The sequence below is a fragment of the Octodon degus genome, unplaced genomic scaffold (assembly GCF_000260255.1).
Source record: "Octodon degus isolate 3935 unplaced genomic scaffold, OctDeg1.0 scaffold00147, whole genome shotgun sequence".
In the NCBI taxonomy this organism is placed as follows: domain Eukaryota; kingdom Metazoa; phylum Chordata; class Mammalia; order Rodentia; family Octodontidae; genus Octodon; species Octodon degus.
Window position 1 is genome coordinate 4,916,846 of NW_004524723.1, and position 19,473 is coordinate 4,936,318.

General features: G+C 35.4%; 1 protein-coding gene across 2 annotated transcripts in view; it reads right to left on the reverse strand.

Annotated features, from left to right (window-relative positions):
- Sec22a (SEC22 homolog A, vesicle trafficking protein) overlaps positions 1-19,473 on the reverse strand; it is a 93,092-nt gene that overhangs the window by 67,158 nt on the left and 6,461 nt on the right. For both annotated transcript variants that reach the window (XM_023702169.1, XM_004642182.3), the window contains exons 2-4: positions 16,764-16,964; positions 2,829-2,992; positions 1,622-1,816 (exon numbers count right to left, since the gene is read on the reverse strand). In XM_023702169.1, the coding sequence (XP_023557937.1) occupies positions 1,622-1,816; positions 2,829-2,992; positions 16,764-16,945 (541 nt within the window). In that variant the 5' untranslated portion in view covers positions 16,946-16,964. The remainder of the gene's footprint in view (positions 1-1,621; positions 1,817-2,828; positions 2,993-16,763; positions 16,965-19,473) is intronic.

A 19,473-nucleotide genomic window follows, 5' to 3' on the forward strand; every position in this document is an offset into this window, starting at 1 on the left:
GAGGGGGTCAACATCAATTCTTGTGCATGTGGATATCCAGTTGTCCCAATACCATTTGTTCAAAAGACTATTCTTTCACTACTGGCTTTATATCAGTGTCCAAAATGAATTAACCATAGTGAGAGTCTACTTCTATACTCTCAAGCCTATCACATTGATTGACACACATGTCTATCTTTAAATCAGAATCACACAGGCCTAATTACTTTGGGTGGGTAGTTAAGTTTCCAAGTGTGAGTCCTTCAGCTTTGTTCTTTTCCAAGATTATTTTGGCTATCTTGCTTGAATTTCCATATAAATTTTAGGATCAGCTTGTCAATTTCTATAAAACACAGGTGGGATTGTTTTGAATGTGTGCATATCAATTAGAGAACAGATACCTCAATGTCTTCTACTCCAGGAAAACAAAACTACATTCTATTAAGTTATTTCATTGACATTTTATAGTTTTCATTGTATAAGATTTTCTTGAATTCATTTTTAGATTGTTCACTGCAAGTGTATATAACTCATGTTTTTATAAACTGATCTTGTCTCTTGCAATCTTGCTAACTCAGTAATTCTAAGTCTTTAAAACAGATTGCTCCGATTTTATATATGAGATTACATAATATGTAAATAGAATTATTTGATTTCTTCCTTTGTCATCTAGATTCCTTTCTGCCTCTTATCCTTATTTACTTGTTTAGTGACTGGCTAGATTATTTTAGTGAAATTTGTTTTTTCCTCTCCCACATTCATATTAATCAAACCAAATGTAAAGTATTATAGCCAGTCCACATTTAAAAGTTACAAATTAACAAATATATACAAAAAGCTAGGATGGGAAAGACTTCAACCCACTGACAAAAAAGTTTAAGGGAGCTGGAGATATTTAAATAAAGTAGATTAGACCAGTAGGCATTATATGGATGCAAACTTTAGCTTAGTATTAAAAGAAAAATTTTAATGAGTAGTCTAACAGTGGCAAATGCCACCTTATAAAACAATGAGGTTAACTTTTCTGGAAAGTTGGAAAGAATGAGGATTGAACCCAGAGGCACTCTACCACTGAGCTATATCCTCTGCCTTTTTTATTTTGAGAGAGTCTCATTAAGCTGCTCACTGGCCTATAACTTGAGATTCTCCTGCCTCCTACATGGCTAGAATTGCAGGCATATACCACCATGCCTGGGTGAGGTTTCCAGAAGCAGAAGTTTCAACCTGCCATGACTGTTGAGGATGGTGTATTCTTTAGAAGAGGAGATCTGAGTAGATCATCACTAAGGTTTTTACATTTTCTATGACACTCAAGAATTGTGGAGCTTGAATGCAGCCATTCTGACATAATGAAAAGTTCTTTACAAGCCTACAAATATATATTACAAAGAAATTATTTTTCATTTCTAGACAAATGTTTACAAAGATACCATAAATGTTTTCTTATCAAAGAGAACCTCTGAGATTACCCAATTTGAAGTATTTTCCTGATTAGTCACATTTCTAGTAGCTCAGTTTATAAACAACTGGCAGAAGGATTGCATGTTACTGATCTAAGACATCAATTAAAACTCACTATCAATATTTCCTCAGTTCTTACAAAAATAAAAAATTAATGAAGTAACTGAGATTCAAAACTTACCAGAAGAAATCTTACCAGCACCTTTATAATCGACAGAAAATGCAGATGCTACTCCATTGGCCGGCCCCAGTTCACACATGGGAATTTGGTAAGGGGGCCTTAGCTTGATTTCCATCTGCATGTCAGACAGATTTATTTTTGTTGAAAGAGACCTGGGATTATTATATCGTTGCTTGGTCCTCTGAATGAAGTTATCTATGTAAAATAAAAAATAAGTTTCCTGCAGTCATTGGTTAATTAAATCATTTGAGAGTGTGATGACAATAAATTTTAGTCTATTTTTTATTAAAAATTATTCATTTTCCATGCAATTTCTAATATTTGTGTTTATATGTAATCATGGAGTCATCATGATTACATGTAGTTTTACATTCTACACGTAACTGTAATTGAACAAATAGTTTAACACTACCTGAGTGTACTATATCCACTTTGAGGAATTACAAAACCAAAAAACAGCTTAACTTTAAACCAGTCTTAATCTTTATGGGAATTCTTGTCTCATATAAGATTAAACCTGTTAGACTTACTAGTTGTAATTATAAAAGATCATATGCAATTAGTTATGTTTTTCTAAGTCTGTTTTCTAAGTTACTGCTTACACCATTAGGATGTGTATTTTAAAGGATAAATTTAATGAAAACAATAAATGATACTTCTTAAATAGCTTCCAAGTAGAATTTTATTTTACTATTTACAACTTTAGGAGTCTCCCTCACCCCTTCTACACCAAGAATTCAGCGAACTATAGGCCACAGGTCAAACCTAACCCTATCTATTGGCTACTTTCAAGCTACAATGGCAGAGCTGGCAGTTGTGGCCAACTATATGATCCTTAAAGCCTAAAATATGTTTGTCTGGTCCTTTCCAGCAAATATTTGCCAACTACTTTTCTACATTAAGCAAGCCATAAAGATTGTCACACAAACACAAAACTTTGAATCTCTGCCTTGTAAATTTCTCATTGAGAAAATGTCCTCTGAGACTAATTATTTGGGCCAATAATCACAAATAGTTTCACAGCTCAATTTTTTTCTAATAGGCACATAAATTAAGAAGTTGGCATAACTTATAGATCATTTGTCAATTTACTCTATGTAAAGCAAAGCAGCAGAAGTTTCCTCCTGACCCCCAATATTAGATGAAAAATTGCTTATGAACAGATAGAGACAAGATAATGAAAAGGAAAAAAAAAGCAGGCCCTTACCAAATTCAATGAAACAGTATGGTCTGACAGCAGTATTTGTCTTCATCACGTTGTAAGTAGTAATAAACTCCTTCTGAAGCTCATCCAGGAAAGAGAAGGCGAGAACATTTGGGTAATTTTCAGTGCACAACATCATGTAGCTCACTCCCAGAGAGCTAATAAAACTACAGTATAAAAAACATTGATTTTAAAATCTCAAATTAAATCAAAGCAATTTGTTGCTTCACATGACTGGTTCTATATCCTACAAACTACTGCTACACTAGCAATACAGATATTAACATTTATTACACATTCCAGGAAAAATTTAAAAGAACCAAAATAGAATACTATTTTAAGTTATAGTTTAAAAACAGTAGACAAAAATAATGGAATGTACAACAGAAGGGAATATACTATGATGCTAACATTTCACTTGGGGAAGAAAGGAGGAGGATTAATATATAAACATTATAGCTAGCTTAAAGTCTAACTCATGAAAGGTAATAGATGGGGCCAGGGAGATGGCTCAGTAGAATAAGAGCTTGCCTGGCAAGCACAAGGGCCTGAGTTCAATCCCTGGTTCTGCAAAAGAAAGGTAATAGAAATTAATATATATCAAAAAAAGAAATTAATATATATCAGTCAAAAACCATTTAGAATCTGGTCAAAGTTATGGACACTACTCCCAAAAAGATGTCCAACACAGAACTTTGCATATAATTTTAGAGTGGTCACTGATCTCAGCAATAAATTATGAATCATTGAGGGAACAAGCAGGAATTTAACAATAAGAAATAAAATATAAAGGAGAGAAGAGAGAATTCTTGCTTACAGCAGAATAATAAACATTAACTAGTAAATAAGGAAATAATGCTAGTACTGGAAAAATCACTGTTTTACAACCAATACAACAAAAATTAGACCAAGTAAGTACAATCAGGAATGTTGCATCTAGGGGGAATTTTGATGAGCATCAGTACATATACATGGTTCTACAATCTCTTCCAATGGATTACTAGGTTTCAAGAAGAAAGTATTATATAGTAGAAACTAGACAACACAATGGCCATTCAAAGTATGTTAACAAAGTATGTTAGTGCCATTCATTTGGGGAAGTGAGCATGCACTGCCTCCAGATGTGATACTATAAGACATACCACCTACCTATATAGTATTCTGGCTTAGAATACATATCCTGAATCTAATCATAAAGAAACATCATGGCAAATGTTCTATTTTTTTAAAAATAAAGAGGCATATTCATTGAAAACCTTAATATTGTACATAATACTGAACAAATGTCAAAGAAATGTTTCCAAAGGAGTATAAAGAGCTATGAGAAGTAGATGTAAAACCTAAGCCTAGTCTAGAAATAACCTAAATGCCCATCAACGGGTGAATGGATAAAGATGTGATTTTTTTATACAATAAGTACTATTCTGCACAAAGGAGGATAAGGTCAAGACATTTCTAGGTAAATCGATGCACCTTGAGACCATACTCTTAAGTGAAATAAATTACACACATAAATAAATACTGCATTGTTTCTCTGGCATGAGAAACCAGAAGTGTAAATAAGGACCAAAATGTTGATGTTGTAAGAAAGAAATGAGAATGAAAAACAAAAACAAGAGCATGAAACACAAATTAATCCTTTTAATGAGGATCTTTTATAACACTATCAACATAGCTGGTCTGGAGCAGGGTGCTAAACACAGCATGTGGGCTGTCACTCTCTACTTCTGCAGCATGCACTGCCACTCATGACAGCCGTCTTCACTACTAAACCTAGATCCACACTGAGACACTCCCCCACATGTATTTTCTCTAATAATGTAGATGTGGACCTTACTATTTTTATGTTTTATCACTAGAATAAACATGTTTTCATGATTAAAATTTTAAAAGAATCAAAATGAAAGGGTATATACTGTACTTAAAATATCTTACCCCTCCTCTGCCCACAGGTACCTCGATCTCTATCGCACATGGAACCCATGTTTTTATTCATTTCCTCTGTATCTTTCTGGTGAGAGTTTACAGGTATATAAGTAAATAACTCTGTGTATGTGCTCTTTAAAAGACCATCCCAGGCAGTCAAATTATAGAAGGTGAACACCTATTAATTATCTATGATTAATGGTGTGTGATACACGAACAGAAGTTGTGCTGATCTTTTGCTTCTAGAATAACCTGAAATTATTTTCTGAAGTTCCACTTAATAGTCATTTTTGCAGTATTTTTCAAAGTGTAAGTCATGACCCATTAGTAGGTCATAAAATTAGTGAGTTAAGGCATTTTCTAATAAATGAAGTAGAATTTAACAGAAAATACAGGAATGGTATACTGTTTTAAGAAATTTGAACTTCTCTATGAGAAGGAAAAATTTAACATGAACTATGTAGTGCTGCTCACAAAGTAAACTATATTTCTTCTCAAGGATCATGATCAAAAAATTTAGTGATAGCATACTGAATTCTACAAATATTTAAATCAAAAGCCAAAATATCCTTTCTGAAGTGATTTCTTCTTCATCCAAAAACTTCACTATCAAAATTCTTTGACATGCCATTAGCATTCAAACACATTCTCCCAAGTAAGCTGAATAACTTGAACACGATTGACAATTGGCCTCCACACATTCAAAACTCCCCATCAGTTCAGTAGAAGTTGTCATTATCTTCCTATAATGTCACTAAAAGTTCCAGACCCCATTTTTTGTTATGTCAGGTTTTTACTGTATTTCCATACTCATAAGACCCACAGTTTATCTCAAGTGGTTTATCTTTCTTGTGCTAAATTTACAGAATTATAAGCAAAATAAAGGAAACCCTACTAAAAAGATTACATGTTTATTTTACCATAATTGCATGATACTTTCTGAAAAGGCTATCAAGTGCTCTACATTACAGAAATTCTTTAACCACCTATTTAAAACTATTCAATAAATATATAAATAAAATAAAATAAAAACTTCAGACTTAATGACCCACTGCTTGGAATATGACCCATCTTTTTTATATACATATACAGTCCTGTACATCTTCGTTAGAGCCCCAAAGTCTTTTTTTGTATAGTACACCTTGTTAATATAGTACTGAAATTTTTGCTGATATTATATAAATATTACTGTTTATCTTATGTTATACATTACAGTACTACATGTAAGAGCGTTGCAAATAAAAGTAAAGTCACCAAGTTGGGAGTTTCCTTAAACCATTTCTTTGTTTTGAATATTTTAATGTACATACCATATACAATTCCTCATTTAGTAACCAGTTTAACAAGGAACTTAAGTCATTAAATTAGGAATTCTGGATTACAGCTTTTCCTAGTAAGTTAAGCCTCTTTTCTTTGAAATATAAACACAGTTTTCCAAAAGTATGAATCAGCTCAGTTGGTTCATGCTTGTAATAATAAAAAATGATTTGCTTTTTCAAACTATCACTGGGATGGACAGAAAGATTTCCACCATCTCACTAAAGACTACTGCACTTGGAATAGTCTAAAGTCACTATATAGGCATGCCAGTTGGTGTGTACTTTAGAAGTGTCCAACAGGCTTTCTAAGCTCAGACAATATGGCAGTTGTCCCTCTAACTTGAGGACCAAGAAAAACAGTAGTGGCAGCAGCATGTTTACTGATTACTATGATTAGCCAAGCCTTCTACTTAATTTTATTCTTACAATAAGGTATTCTACTATCTCCATCCTAAATATGAAGGAATAGAGGGTCAAGAGGCTTAGTAACCTCTCCAAGGCCACATATCATTAAGAACCGCAGCTGGGATAAACTCTAGAGCCCATAGTGTTTCCATAACACAATAACAAATTCCATATGGCATAGATAAAACCAAGCATATCCTAATTCCACCAAGTTTTTCATGTTTCTAAGTCACAAACCAGTCTCTATTTTCCCCCAACATTGAATAATGCAACTTAAGGATTTTAAAACTTGTATCATTTATACATCTGTAAAGCCCAGCAGCCCTGCCAACTTCCCTACATCATCTTTCACAACTCTGCCCCTCCCTGTATTTATCCCAGCCACATTAGCCTTATTTCAGCTCCTTATGGAAGCCAATCACCCCAGCCTACCCACTCTCAACCAAAGATCTTCAGACTCTGTCTTCTCCACTTAAATGCTCCAAGTCTCACCTTCTCTATGCTCCAATTTTGATCTGGTTAACACCTACTCATCCTTAGTTCTCAAAGGTTTTCCCAGAACACACTATCTAAACCAGTCCCACATTTTTGGACTAGCATAGTAACTGTTATTTTTCACAAAATAGTCCAAGCTGTAATTGTATGCTCTATGGAAGCAAGGATAATTGCTGTATTGTTCTCCATCATACTCTACAGGATTTTGTGTCTAGTACACAAGTGCTCATAAGTGAGTATATGAGACCAAAGATGGCATCACTCATTTCTTTATATACTAATTTCTTGAGTATAACACACATAATTGTACAGCCCAGTGGTACCTACACAAAGTAGAAGGTCAGTAAATACTTGACAAAAATGACATAAAAGAGAACTGATTCATCAGCTCCTCCAGTTCCTGTTTTGCCAGAAGGCTTCAGGATGCAAGTTAGGGAATCTTGAACACATTTAAAGCCAGGGACATTCTTAGGCACCATAAAGAATTACAAACTCTTGCAGTGAGTATCCGACATGGCTACACAGTTTTAACAGACATATGTACACATGCATAGTACGCATACACTTCAGTTTAAATTGCCTTTTTAAAAGTTTCTTGAGATAGGGTCTCACTATATATTTCCTACTGGCCTCAAGCTTGTGGCAATCTTGCTTCAACTTCTCCATTGTGGGCTTAAAGCATGACCCACTATACCTTGTTAAACTGCCATTTTTTGATCTGACTTTGCTCTAATTACCTTTTTAAATTTTTAAATTCTCCTCTATTTCTTGTCTTTAGTGCCAACAGAGTTGTATCTTTATAGGTGAAAGAGATGGCCTATGATCTGGCCAAGGAATTTATCCATCCTTACTACATCAATGCTTTTCCTTTCTGCAAGATGCATAGGAACTTCTTCAGGTTCATCCAGGGTTAAGTGTGCCCTGAACAGGTAATGCTGGCAAAGTCCAACTTCCAGATAAGGAGTTTTACCCATTCTAATCACTTTGTTAAAAAAGTTAACTCTATCATGTGTCCAACACATTCCACAAGTGATTCCTGAAATACAACAGAATGAATGAGTGGTTTCAGATAGTATACTGCTTTTGTTGTGTTATGTTTTGTTTTGAGACAAAGTTTTACTATGTAGTTCTGGCTGGCCATGAAATCACTATATAGCCTGGGCTGGTCTCAAACCCACACAGATCCTCCTGCCTCAGCCTTCCAAGTACTGAGATAACCATACGCTTTTTAATTGTTTTGATATCTATGTACAAACTGTCTAATATAAAATTTCTAGATCTATATACAAGTTTATGTATATACCATTTACATACAAGTTGTCTAATGAAGTTTACATATCACTCATTAAACACTGACATTTGGACAATCCTCACCTTTCACATCAAACTAATAATTAAAACAATATTATAATCTTCCCCTAAGCAGATCACAGAACACCTGGAATTGGTTCAGCAGTGTATACTACAAGCTCTGATACCAAAGACATGATTCCTCTGCCTACCATGAGCTTGCAATACAATTACTGAAAATGTATTTGAAACTAGATAGAAACCAAGTTAAATATATAACTTGTAGCGCGTTAAATGACAAGGTAGGTCAGGGGAGATAGCTCAGTGGAATAAGTGCTTGCCTGGTAAGCACAAGGTCCTGAGTTCAATCCCTGGTACCACAAAAATAAATAAATGGCAAGGTATATAGCAAACAATAAGCTGACATAGTAATATTTGTATTATATATAAAATATAATTTTCACAATTGTATCATACACACAAAAGTCTGCTTCACCTTTGTAACCACACTTGCCCACTAAATAACTTTCCCAGGTGGAGAGAAGTTAGCCAATACCATATACTATCTCCATCTACTGTTAAAATGCTAAGAAAAATATGACCTCTGAAATAGAAGCTTCCACAACAAAATCCACTAAAAGTGTTATTCTTTAAGCTTTTAAATGAAATGGGTTAAGATTAAGAAAGTCAGCATACCTTACAGTTTTTATTATCACCAAAAACGTTTAATAAGAAATAACTTGAAAACAAGACTCTGCCACCAGAGGGGCAGTAAGGCGATAAGAACCAGAAAGAATTCATTAACACTGTTTGCCATATACGGCATTCTACCAGGAGCTTCATATTTTCTCATGTGTTTCTCTCACACCTTCTAATGTTAAAGAGTTAAATCATGAACACAATTCTATGAATAAAAACCCATTTTAGCCACTAATTTTAAACCTTGTTAAATAATGTGTAGAATTACTCATTAATATGCAATGCACCAGACAATGGCAACTTATAACAGAAAACTAAAAGAGAATGTGAGGTAGTTTCGAGGAGCAAAAGGTGATTATATCAATAGAACCCTGGATAAAACACATCAAGCAAAATATACCTTTTGTATCTGTTGTCTTCTTTTAGACAAGTGTTAATCTATCTCCTGACTTATTCTTTCCTACAACTCTCAACATCTCTAGACCCCCAGAAAATAAAACTCCTGACTCTGATAACTGATTATAGATAATCTCTAATTTACCGACTGTATAACTGAAGTTTACTGCACGTAGGTCTTATTTTCTCCCAGAAGCTGTCCCAAAAGAGTAATCAGATCCCCAGGGTCGTTCACAAGAGCTGATGCAGCACAATCCAAAAAGCCATTTTTGTCATAATGAAGAGTAGGAATGTAATGGGATTCTAGTAGTGGGACAAAACAAGAAAGCAGGACACACTGGTTATCTTCTCCAATATCACTGGTAGCGATTGCAGGGTTGCATCCCTGATCATAACCCTTTCTACCAAGCTCCCAGTCTCCAAAAAGACATTACTGCTCCATCAATTTTAGGTTTTACATATATTCTGCTCCTCATTATGTCCCAACAACAAAAACAAAAATGAGGAGGTGGTACTTTATTTGCTTCTGTCAAGTTAATAGTCATGATTAAGACGCCTTTAAAAGAGCATAATGTGAATTCTGAAGTCAAAAGATTGGATTAGACATTCTATTTATTATCCTTATTACCTTAGAAGAATTCCTTTACATTCCTGAGTCACCTTTGCCTCATGTGTAAAATTAGGATGATAGTATATAACGATGTCATGGTTTGTGTCTAGATGTCCCCCCAAAGCCTCATGCCATCATGGGTTTTTTTTGGAGGTGACTGAATCTAGTGTGACTGATTAGTGCAATGCTGAAATTAAGAGTGGTGGCATTAAAGGTGGGTGATTTTTGGGTCAGTCCACTGATCAGCATTGCTCTAATTCTGGTAGACTAGATACAATATAAAGGACAGAAATAGGATTGTCTCACTGTTGTTCGCTTATTGCTTTTGCTGTCTTCCAACACCACTATTGCCCCTCTGCCATGTACAGCCCACCTTGGAGTCCGTTGATTATGGACTGAAACCTCTACAAGCTATCAGCTAAACAAATCTTTTCTCCTTTAACTTGTGGGTGTTAAGTATTTTGTCTCAACAATGAAAAAGTAACTAAGACAAATGGCTATCTATCCAGCATCCCTACTCTCCTTCTCTTTGGGGAACTCATCATTTCCAGTCCCACCACCTATTTTATATGACTTTAGCATATGGCTATCAAAGAAGTGACCCAGACCTGGCCAGACGTGATAGACCATACCTATAATCCCAGCACTAGGGGAGGCCACCAGAGAATGGCAAGTTTGAGCCCAGTCTTATTAACTTACTGAGACCCTATGTCAACAATGAAAAATACAGGCCGGCCAAATAGCTCAGCAGATTAAAGTACCTGCAAGCAGGCACAGCAGCCAGGGGTTCAATCCCTGGGTCTACTGGCCCTGCCCACAGGGTGCACTGAGATGTCAATTGAGATTGGGCGTGGTGGCACGAGTTTGTAATCCCAGCTCTTGGGAAGCTGTAAACAGGCGGATCACTACAAGTCTGATCTAGTAGCAAGACCCTGAATACCCTGTAGACCCTTCCCTAAAATATGAAAGAAAAAACAATGAAAAATACAAAGGACTAGGGATGTAACTCAGAGTGAAAGCTCTGAGTTCAATCCCTAGTATGGGGGAGAAGACAGTGTACTTCATTCCCATTAACCAGTGATTATCCAGAATTATGCTATGACAAATGAAAGCCAATTAAACTATTGTGCTAGAAACATGGAGGTGGCCAAGTGGACTGAAATAAGCCTGGAACTGCCTGTGCAGTGCTTTCTAGTCAGTGAAGAAAAATATCTACCCATGTTTCCTCAAGCTGTGACCAAACTAGAAAATCAGCACCAGTCATTACCATGGTGACAGCCAGTATTATGCAGATCATACCTCACTATTCTATTCTCTTGCTTGGTGGCTACTCTGTAATGGCAGGTAAAGCAAGGTGACTAGGGCTGGCATTTTTGATCTTTAGTTTTTAAGGTTGTTTTGCAGATAGGAGAATGGGGCATTGACAAAAGGTAAGAAACTGGAGAAATGAAAGATTCTTAACAGCAATACTGATAAGCTAGCTCCATTCCTTTTTTTTTTTTTTTTTTGGCTAAAGGTAGTACAAATGTGTTTGCCCCTAGCAATTGAGAAAAAGTTCTATTTATTAGCCGTTCAAGAGCTGTTCTGGTTTAATGATAATGTAAGTAAAGTGGTAGTTGCAGGTACTCAATAACTGAATTATTGCTGAAGTTGTTACTCCAATAATGAGAAAACATTGTTAGACACTAGGAAGGAGACAAACTAAAAGCAGGTAGGCCTAAAAGAGGGCTATAGGCAGCAGTTTCGGGTTAACAACAGAGGAAGTGAACCCTCGGCCCAGGAGAGAGCCTAGGAAGCTCACAGCTGTCATTAAACTTCAAATGAATCCACAGTGAAAGAATTAAGGAATTCTATTTCTTGTAAAAAAAAAAAAAAAAAAAACAACTCACAATAGGGTATGACTAATGTCACAGAGGATATATCAGTCTTTTCCTATGTTAAGAGGGATCTGAAAATGTACAACTATGATTTGTAAACACTCAAAACCAATCAAGTATGACATCAGAGAACATAATTTTCATCTGTTCATTACTGCTTTAGGTATGTTTTTCTAAGCAATGAAATATCAGTCAGTGTTTATTTCAGCTTTAGGAAAGTCTGCCTTAAATTATCCTTTATCAGATGAGCTCCTTAAATTTTTATATACAGCGAATAGTAATATCACTATGGAATGTGAAAAGAGATCACAAAACGTGGTACTCCCACAATCTGCCCCAAGCTGCTAAATCAACAAGGTTTCCCCAAGACTGAAATCTTTTGAGGAAAATGAAGACTTAACTCTGTGGTCTGTAAACACTGCCAAACTTCCACAGCAATCTGTGGGAAGGCAGGCCACAACATCCATTCCTTAAGGCAGTCTGATTCTACATGGATTTGCGGCCTTATAGGCTTTTAATCTCTAACCATGCATTCCAAGAGCTTTGGGACATAGGGTTTCAAAAGTCCCTTATCTCTGCATATCCATCTCATATATACCTCTGTGGGGCCGATGCCCCCACAACAACTATTCCTCATTTAGCAGCCTCCATGACACATGCAAGACACTGTTCCAGATGTATACTATGCTCTGAGCAATCTTCTCCATCAGTGATGAAGTGCCCAGCCACCACAATCAGGTGAAGCACATAATTTTCCCAGGATGCCCAAGTAGAAAATTTTAAGTGCTGCTCCCCTAATTTTTTTGCCTCAAAACTGGTTCTACCTAACCTATTCAAACAGAATTCAGTGTAAGGTAACACCTGATTTAGCACATAATTATATACTTCCTTACTTTGGTACCTCAATTTCTTTCATTTTTTTTAGTACGTCAACTTCTGTGCAAATTTGAAAACCACAATATCAAAAAATGAGGACCAACGCAGGGACTAGGTTTCGATCCCAGGCATGCTGTACCGGCCCCGCCCCCAGGGCATACAGAGATAGCAATTGAGACTGGGCATGATAGCATGCACCTATAATCCCATTGCTTTGGAGGCTGAAAACAGGAGGATCACTACGAGTCTGAGCTGTGCAGTGAGACCCTGTAATAATATATATATATATACATATATATATATATTCAAAATTAGTACAGGCTACAGATCAGCTTCCTCAAGGAGTTACAATACAGAGAACAAGCAATAATGTAAGACAAAGAAATGTTAATACACAATGAAAAAAGCAATCACACAAGTTCTGCAGACAACCTGCCAAATAAGTGAAATTACTAAAGAAATGACATGCCATAATGGTAATGAGGAAGAAAGTAGGTTATAAGTTTGGCCTTGAAGGAAAAGGCACTGCATGTGACCAGGAGAGAAAGGGGGTAGCCTGGTGGCATGGCATGTGACACTGCTACTATAGATACCCAAGTTTTAGAAAAAAGCTATGTGAAAATTTTAAACAGTTAACAAATTTTCTAAGCTAATACAAATTTCTAACTTCATATCTTTCAGACTACATTCATTGTCATGTATTGTAAAAATCTCAATAAATGGAAAATCAACAAGATTTCTTATCAGTAATAGAAAATATATGAAACAACAGGTTCTTGACAGGAACTAAAACTAAAAATTTTGTTTTACAAATCCTTTAAAAAGCTTGGCTATAAATACAACATGCACAGAGGTTTTTCTGTGTATGGCTGTAAAGACCATGTAATCCATTCCTTTACAAATATCTGAACTGTATATTCTTGCACCAGGCTACATTAGACCTCTCTTGATTTATCCCACTCCTAAACTCTCATAAAACTTTTTCACATCACACCACTAGCATAGTAAAGAACAGATGAAAAATCATAAAAATCTCACACTTGTGGCTGATGGAAAAATGTTACTCAAATGTACTCTTTATGCACACTACATCTCTGCAATATGAAAAACAATGTTTTTATCCAATGGATGCTGGGTCCTGTAACTGTTCCTACTGATTATCCTACTGGGACACAAGGAAACTCCAAACAGTACTTGCAGACTTTTCTAAGAAATGAATAAACTATATAGTCTGGGTCTCCAGAAGGAAATTTCACATGAGTTTATTATACTACCTTTATATTTTCTTTATCTGATTCGTTTACTTGCTCTTGAATTATTATTTTACAAATTACCTCAAATCCCTTGTGTGGAATAATATGGAATATAATACAAAATCTAGTACTCACAATGAAGCAGAATTAGAGGTTTAAATTTTTACATTCCCCTTTACTTTGATAAAGCAGAGGATTGAAAAATACAGAAAAGATGCTTTGCTTAAGTCCATGATACTTATTGGAATTAATATGTAGTTCAACCCAATCTCCTATATAACCTTGACATCTGGTATATCATTATTCAATGATAACTAACACTCAAACTAATGACCCTGAGCACAAGAGCCTACTATTTAAATTAGTTGACTGTTTTGAGTTTTTGCTCCAAAAAAAATAGAATTAGCCTGTCATCATATCTTAATGTGCCATTACTGTCAAAGCATTCTCTAGTTAAACCCTTGGAAATCCCATTAAACATAATGTTGCATTATCTTACACTACTTAAATTATCTAAATGTATAACTGTGGACATTATCTAAGATTTTATTCTGGACCTGTCCCTAAACTCAGAGAATGCTGTTACTGTCATAACATTACATGAATACTTCCAAAATACCTATCCTATTTCCACTGGACAAACCTGTCATAACTTCAGTGAAAATGACCAAAGGGAGCTTCATTATCTCTCTTCTTCCTCACTTCCACAGTCAATCCTTTCTGAAGACCTCCTTTCTGATAACAACACTATCATTCTGCTCAATTCAAAGGTTTTAGTTGTGCTTGCCATTTCTCTTTATCTCAGGAATTCTATGGATTGATCTTGACCATATTTGTAGTACTGGAGACTGAATTTAGGGCCTTCAACATTCTAGGCAAGTACTCTTATCCCTGTACTACCTCTCTGGCCCTTCTTATTTTGAGACTGGGTCTTATGAAGTTGCCCAGATTGCCCTCAGATTTGTGATTCTCCTGCCTCAGCTTCCTGAGTAGCTGGGATCACAGGCATCTGAAGTGTATTTTCATTTGGAATTTTTTTTTTTTCCATTTGCAGTTTTCCTACTTCATATTCCCTAAGTTGAGCTCTCTACCTCTCTCCATAGACTTTCCATTCCACTCCTTGTTCTATTAGTATAGAGCAAAACAACAAATAAAATCAGAACATTTTGTAAACAAAATAATGGCTGGTTAAAAAAAATAGTAGATCACCTTTCAATAAATTAAGTGGTTAGGGGCCGGGGAGATGGCTCAGTAGAATAAGCGCTTCCCTGGCAAGTGTAAGGGCCTGAGTTCAATCCCCAGTTCCGCAAAAAAAAATTAAGTGGTTAAAGACAATGCATCAAGAAGTTTCATAAGTTTCCCTTAAATCTATTTTCCTTAATGTTTTACTTCTGCTCAACACAAACCAGGACATAAAAATTCTATTAGAGACAACTGTTAGTTAAAGATGTTAAAAACTAGTGCTGGATTTAAATTATACATGATGAAAAGAAAAAAAACCAGGAAAAGAGAACGCACAAATATGCTTATAGAATAACTTATTTTAAAACTCACAATAAGGAATTTTTAACTTATGTAGGGGGAATATGGACTGATAAGAACTTTGGGGTCACAATAATAAGGTTTTTTTTAATCATCACTTTCCTTAAACCTGTAGCAGTAACTTCCTATAACTTATTACATCACTGTGGCCTTCCTCAACATGAAATTTCAGGGCAACATGGAATCGTGTCTTTCAACTAATTATTTCAGCTGTTCCCTAAATCACAATTAACTAATACCAGGCTAAGCAGGTTAATGCATCTATCATGCTAAGTAGCATTTCTTTATCTGGCCTCTCCTCCCTCTCCCAGCCCTCAGCCCTGCCTTAGCCAAATCTTATTTGTTCTTGAGGACATGGATCATGTCTCACCTCAATAATGAAGCCTTCTACTTACTGGTGTTAATCCCCAAGTAAAGATGAGCCCAACCATTTCTCTTCATTATCACTCTATTTCAAGTTACAATCACCACCTCTACTCGAACACCTAAGTTTCCTAATTAAGCGCTTTGGTTCCACTCTTTGAGAATCCATTCTTCAAAACACCCTGGATGATCTACCCAAAACCAAAATCAATCATGTAACCCTCCATTTTGATTAACAGATTCACCATGACCTAGAAGGCCTGCTCTGTCTCTACTTTTGTAACCTCAACTTGTGTCACTCTATTGATTGCCCATAGTTCTTTGGCAGCAATGTTTTGGGGTCCCCCCCCCCATTTCTTGGTATGTGTCAAAGGGTTTCTTCACTGGCGTTACCTGATCTTTGTTCTTCATGTACAGAACCTTGACATAACTGCCTCCTTTTAGGTCTCGGCTCAAACATATTTTTTGTGGAGAGGACCATGATCACCACCTCACTGTAGTACTGGGAACTAGCCTGTTTTACTTACTAGAGTATACGGTTCTGTAGTTCTTAGAAAGCAGCTATCAGGTGTAAATGTTTTTCTTTTGATTATGGTTTGTCTATTAAAATCCTAGGTATATAAAACACCCAATAAATACCTAGTGAGCAACTTATAAGAAGAAATATCTGCAATTTGAAACTACAAATTTCTAGAGCCAGATAAAAATGTAGAGAAACTGCAAAAGGGCTAAGGACATGATCTCTACTAATATGTAAAACAGCATGATTAGTGACTTGAACAAGTTTTCCTAAACTATCCAAAACACTGATCTCTATTGCAATGACTTAAACTTCACTAAAATGACCATCACTGGTCATGATTCTAATAAACACACTGAAGTCTTACTTAATGTTATAATGTCCAGCTTTCAGTATACATCTATCGGGAAGTTGAGCAAGTCTTCTCGAGAGCATTTTAAAATACTTCCTGCACGCCTGCATTCCCGAGCTCTGCTCACAATCAGTAGAAGCAGAAAGCGGCAATCCATCTCGGACACGAACAACTGAGGCAGACAAGATCACAGACATTGCAACCGACAGAGAAGACCTAAAGCAAAATGAATAACTTTGTTAGATAAAAATTAAATTCAAATCCAGTAAGCATATGCAGACGTGTGTTCAAGTTACTAGTAATCTAGGAATACTAATTAAAGCAATGGCATATGGACTTCACTTGACAAATTAGCTTTTAAAACAGTACTTGCTTCAGTCTGGCATTCTCATTAAGTATACATCAAAGTAAAAACATTCTCAAAACAATTTGCAACTCTGGCAAGAGTTTAAAAACATGTATAGCCACTGATTTCAGTAAATTTAAATAACCTTATCTGGAGGAAAATAGAGATTCAGGAAAAAAAAAATCTAAACTGATATCCTACTACTGGAACAACTAAAAACCTAAAAATTCTACAATAGGGTGATAATTAAATAAATTATAGTGCACCCATATGACAACACTATGCAGCAACTAGAAGTTGTGTGTATAACAAAAGGGAAAATGTTAATATGTTGTTTTTCAAAAGGCAGGATAAAAATTGCATATTTTTTTTCACAAAAAATAAAGAATGGGTGGAGAAAATGGAGAGATACAGGAAAGGTACCAAAATCAAAATAATGCTCATCTCTAGGAAAGAGTATTTTGGGTGACTGTTATTTTATAATTTCCTGGATATTTGTAATATTGAAGAAAGGACATATATTACTTTCCCTTTTTTTTTTGGTTTGTTTTGGCAGAACCAGGGATTGAACTCAGGCCCTTGTGCTTGCCAGGGAAGCACTTACTCCACTAAGCCATCTCCCCAGCCCCAACTTTCCCTTTTTTAAAACCACATTTTATTGGTACATTTTAAATATACAGAATGATCACATTCATCATAGAAAATTTGTACCTGTACATGATATAATTTTTTTTTGTCAGTCCCCTACCCTCCCTTCAACCCCTCTTCTCTTCCCCATTTACAAAAGCCTTGGTTTCTACTTTTTTAACTTCTCTCATTCTATTTTTCCCTTCCTATTTGAACATCTTCTTCCTATTTCACAATGCCTCTTATACATTTTGGACCTTATTTACACTCAGTTTCTCATGCTAGAGAAACAAGGTGGTATTTATACATGTGTATCCTATTTATTTCACTTAAGACTATGGTCCCAAGGTGTATCCATTTGCCTAGGAATCTCTCTCTCTCTCTCTCTCTCTCTATATATATATATATATATATATATATATTACTTTCATAATCAGAAAATAACTTCTATCTAATATACTTCAAATTATAAACTAAAAGAATACTGGTTTTAATGTTGTTCTTAATCTTACCAAAAAGTAAATTATTTTGGACATTTTTTATTGTATTCTGATCATGCTTTACAACAAAAAATGAAATTATTTCATAAGCCTGATTCTGAAACAAATCAGGTAACTTTTTCTTTTTGGCGGAACCGGGGATTGAACTCAGGCCCTTGCCCTTGCCAGGGATAAGTTTATTCCACTGAGCTACCACCCCAGCCCCCAATCAGATAACTTAAACTCACATAAGAAGTTGGATCAGAAATGCAAATTCTAGATCCACCCCCCGCCCAAAATTCTGACCTACCATCTGTGGGGTGGAGCCTGAGCATCTTCAATTTTACCAAATTCCTAAGGTGATTACAATGCTTACTGTTTTTAGGCCCATATTTTGAAAACCACTAAATTATAACATGTTCACCACCTGAGATTAAGTGATTCTTTCCTGTCAGGACATCAGAGTGCAGTATCACTAAGTTTTTCTTTGCTACCACAGCATTAAAGGTTAACTGGTAAAAAATAAAAATTTCATTAGGATTTCATAGGCTTTTTAGAGATATTATTTCAGAAATCAATCTTTACCTGCCCACTTAAGTTAGGTCAATATTATCCCATTCAAAAAGAAAAAAATGAGCAAACATCAAAAAGTGTCATAGCAAACCAATTGGTGCAGAGTTTGTAAATCAGAAGTTGACAGTTTCCATTGCTATATAAATTCTAAATCTGACTGTCCATTCATGGTGGTAACTGATTAGATAATAAAATCTAATCCAACTAATAAAGCAAAGCATTAAATTTATTACATCCTTTTCCTTTTCTAATAAGGGAAGGGGAGGAATCTCTAGGCATTCATATGACATTGCCCTCTAACATTTTTTCTTCTGTAGTCATTTAAAAGGAGAAAAACATAGCAAAGAATTAAACCAGTCTTTTTACAATGGTGGAAACTTTAAATTAAAATCTTGGTGTTATATACCTAAATCAGAACTATTGTCCCCATTCATCTAGTTCTGTTTTTCTCTTTTAAAAGGTATTAAAAGAAAGTGGGACCCATAAAAGAATGGTATCTACACTATAAACTTCTCTTTTTAGATTTTATATAATTGTTAAACTACAGTGTTAACATTTAGCCCAAGTATAAGAAAAGAGGAAAATATCTCTATGCCCTATCTTTATATCTAAATATAAAAATATTGTCCTTTTAGGGGGCCAGGAAGATGGCTTAGTAGAATAAGTGCCTGAGTTCAATCCCCAGTTCCACCAAAAAAAA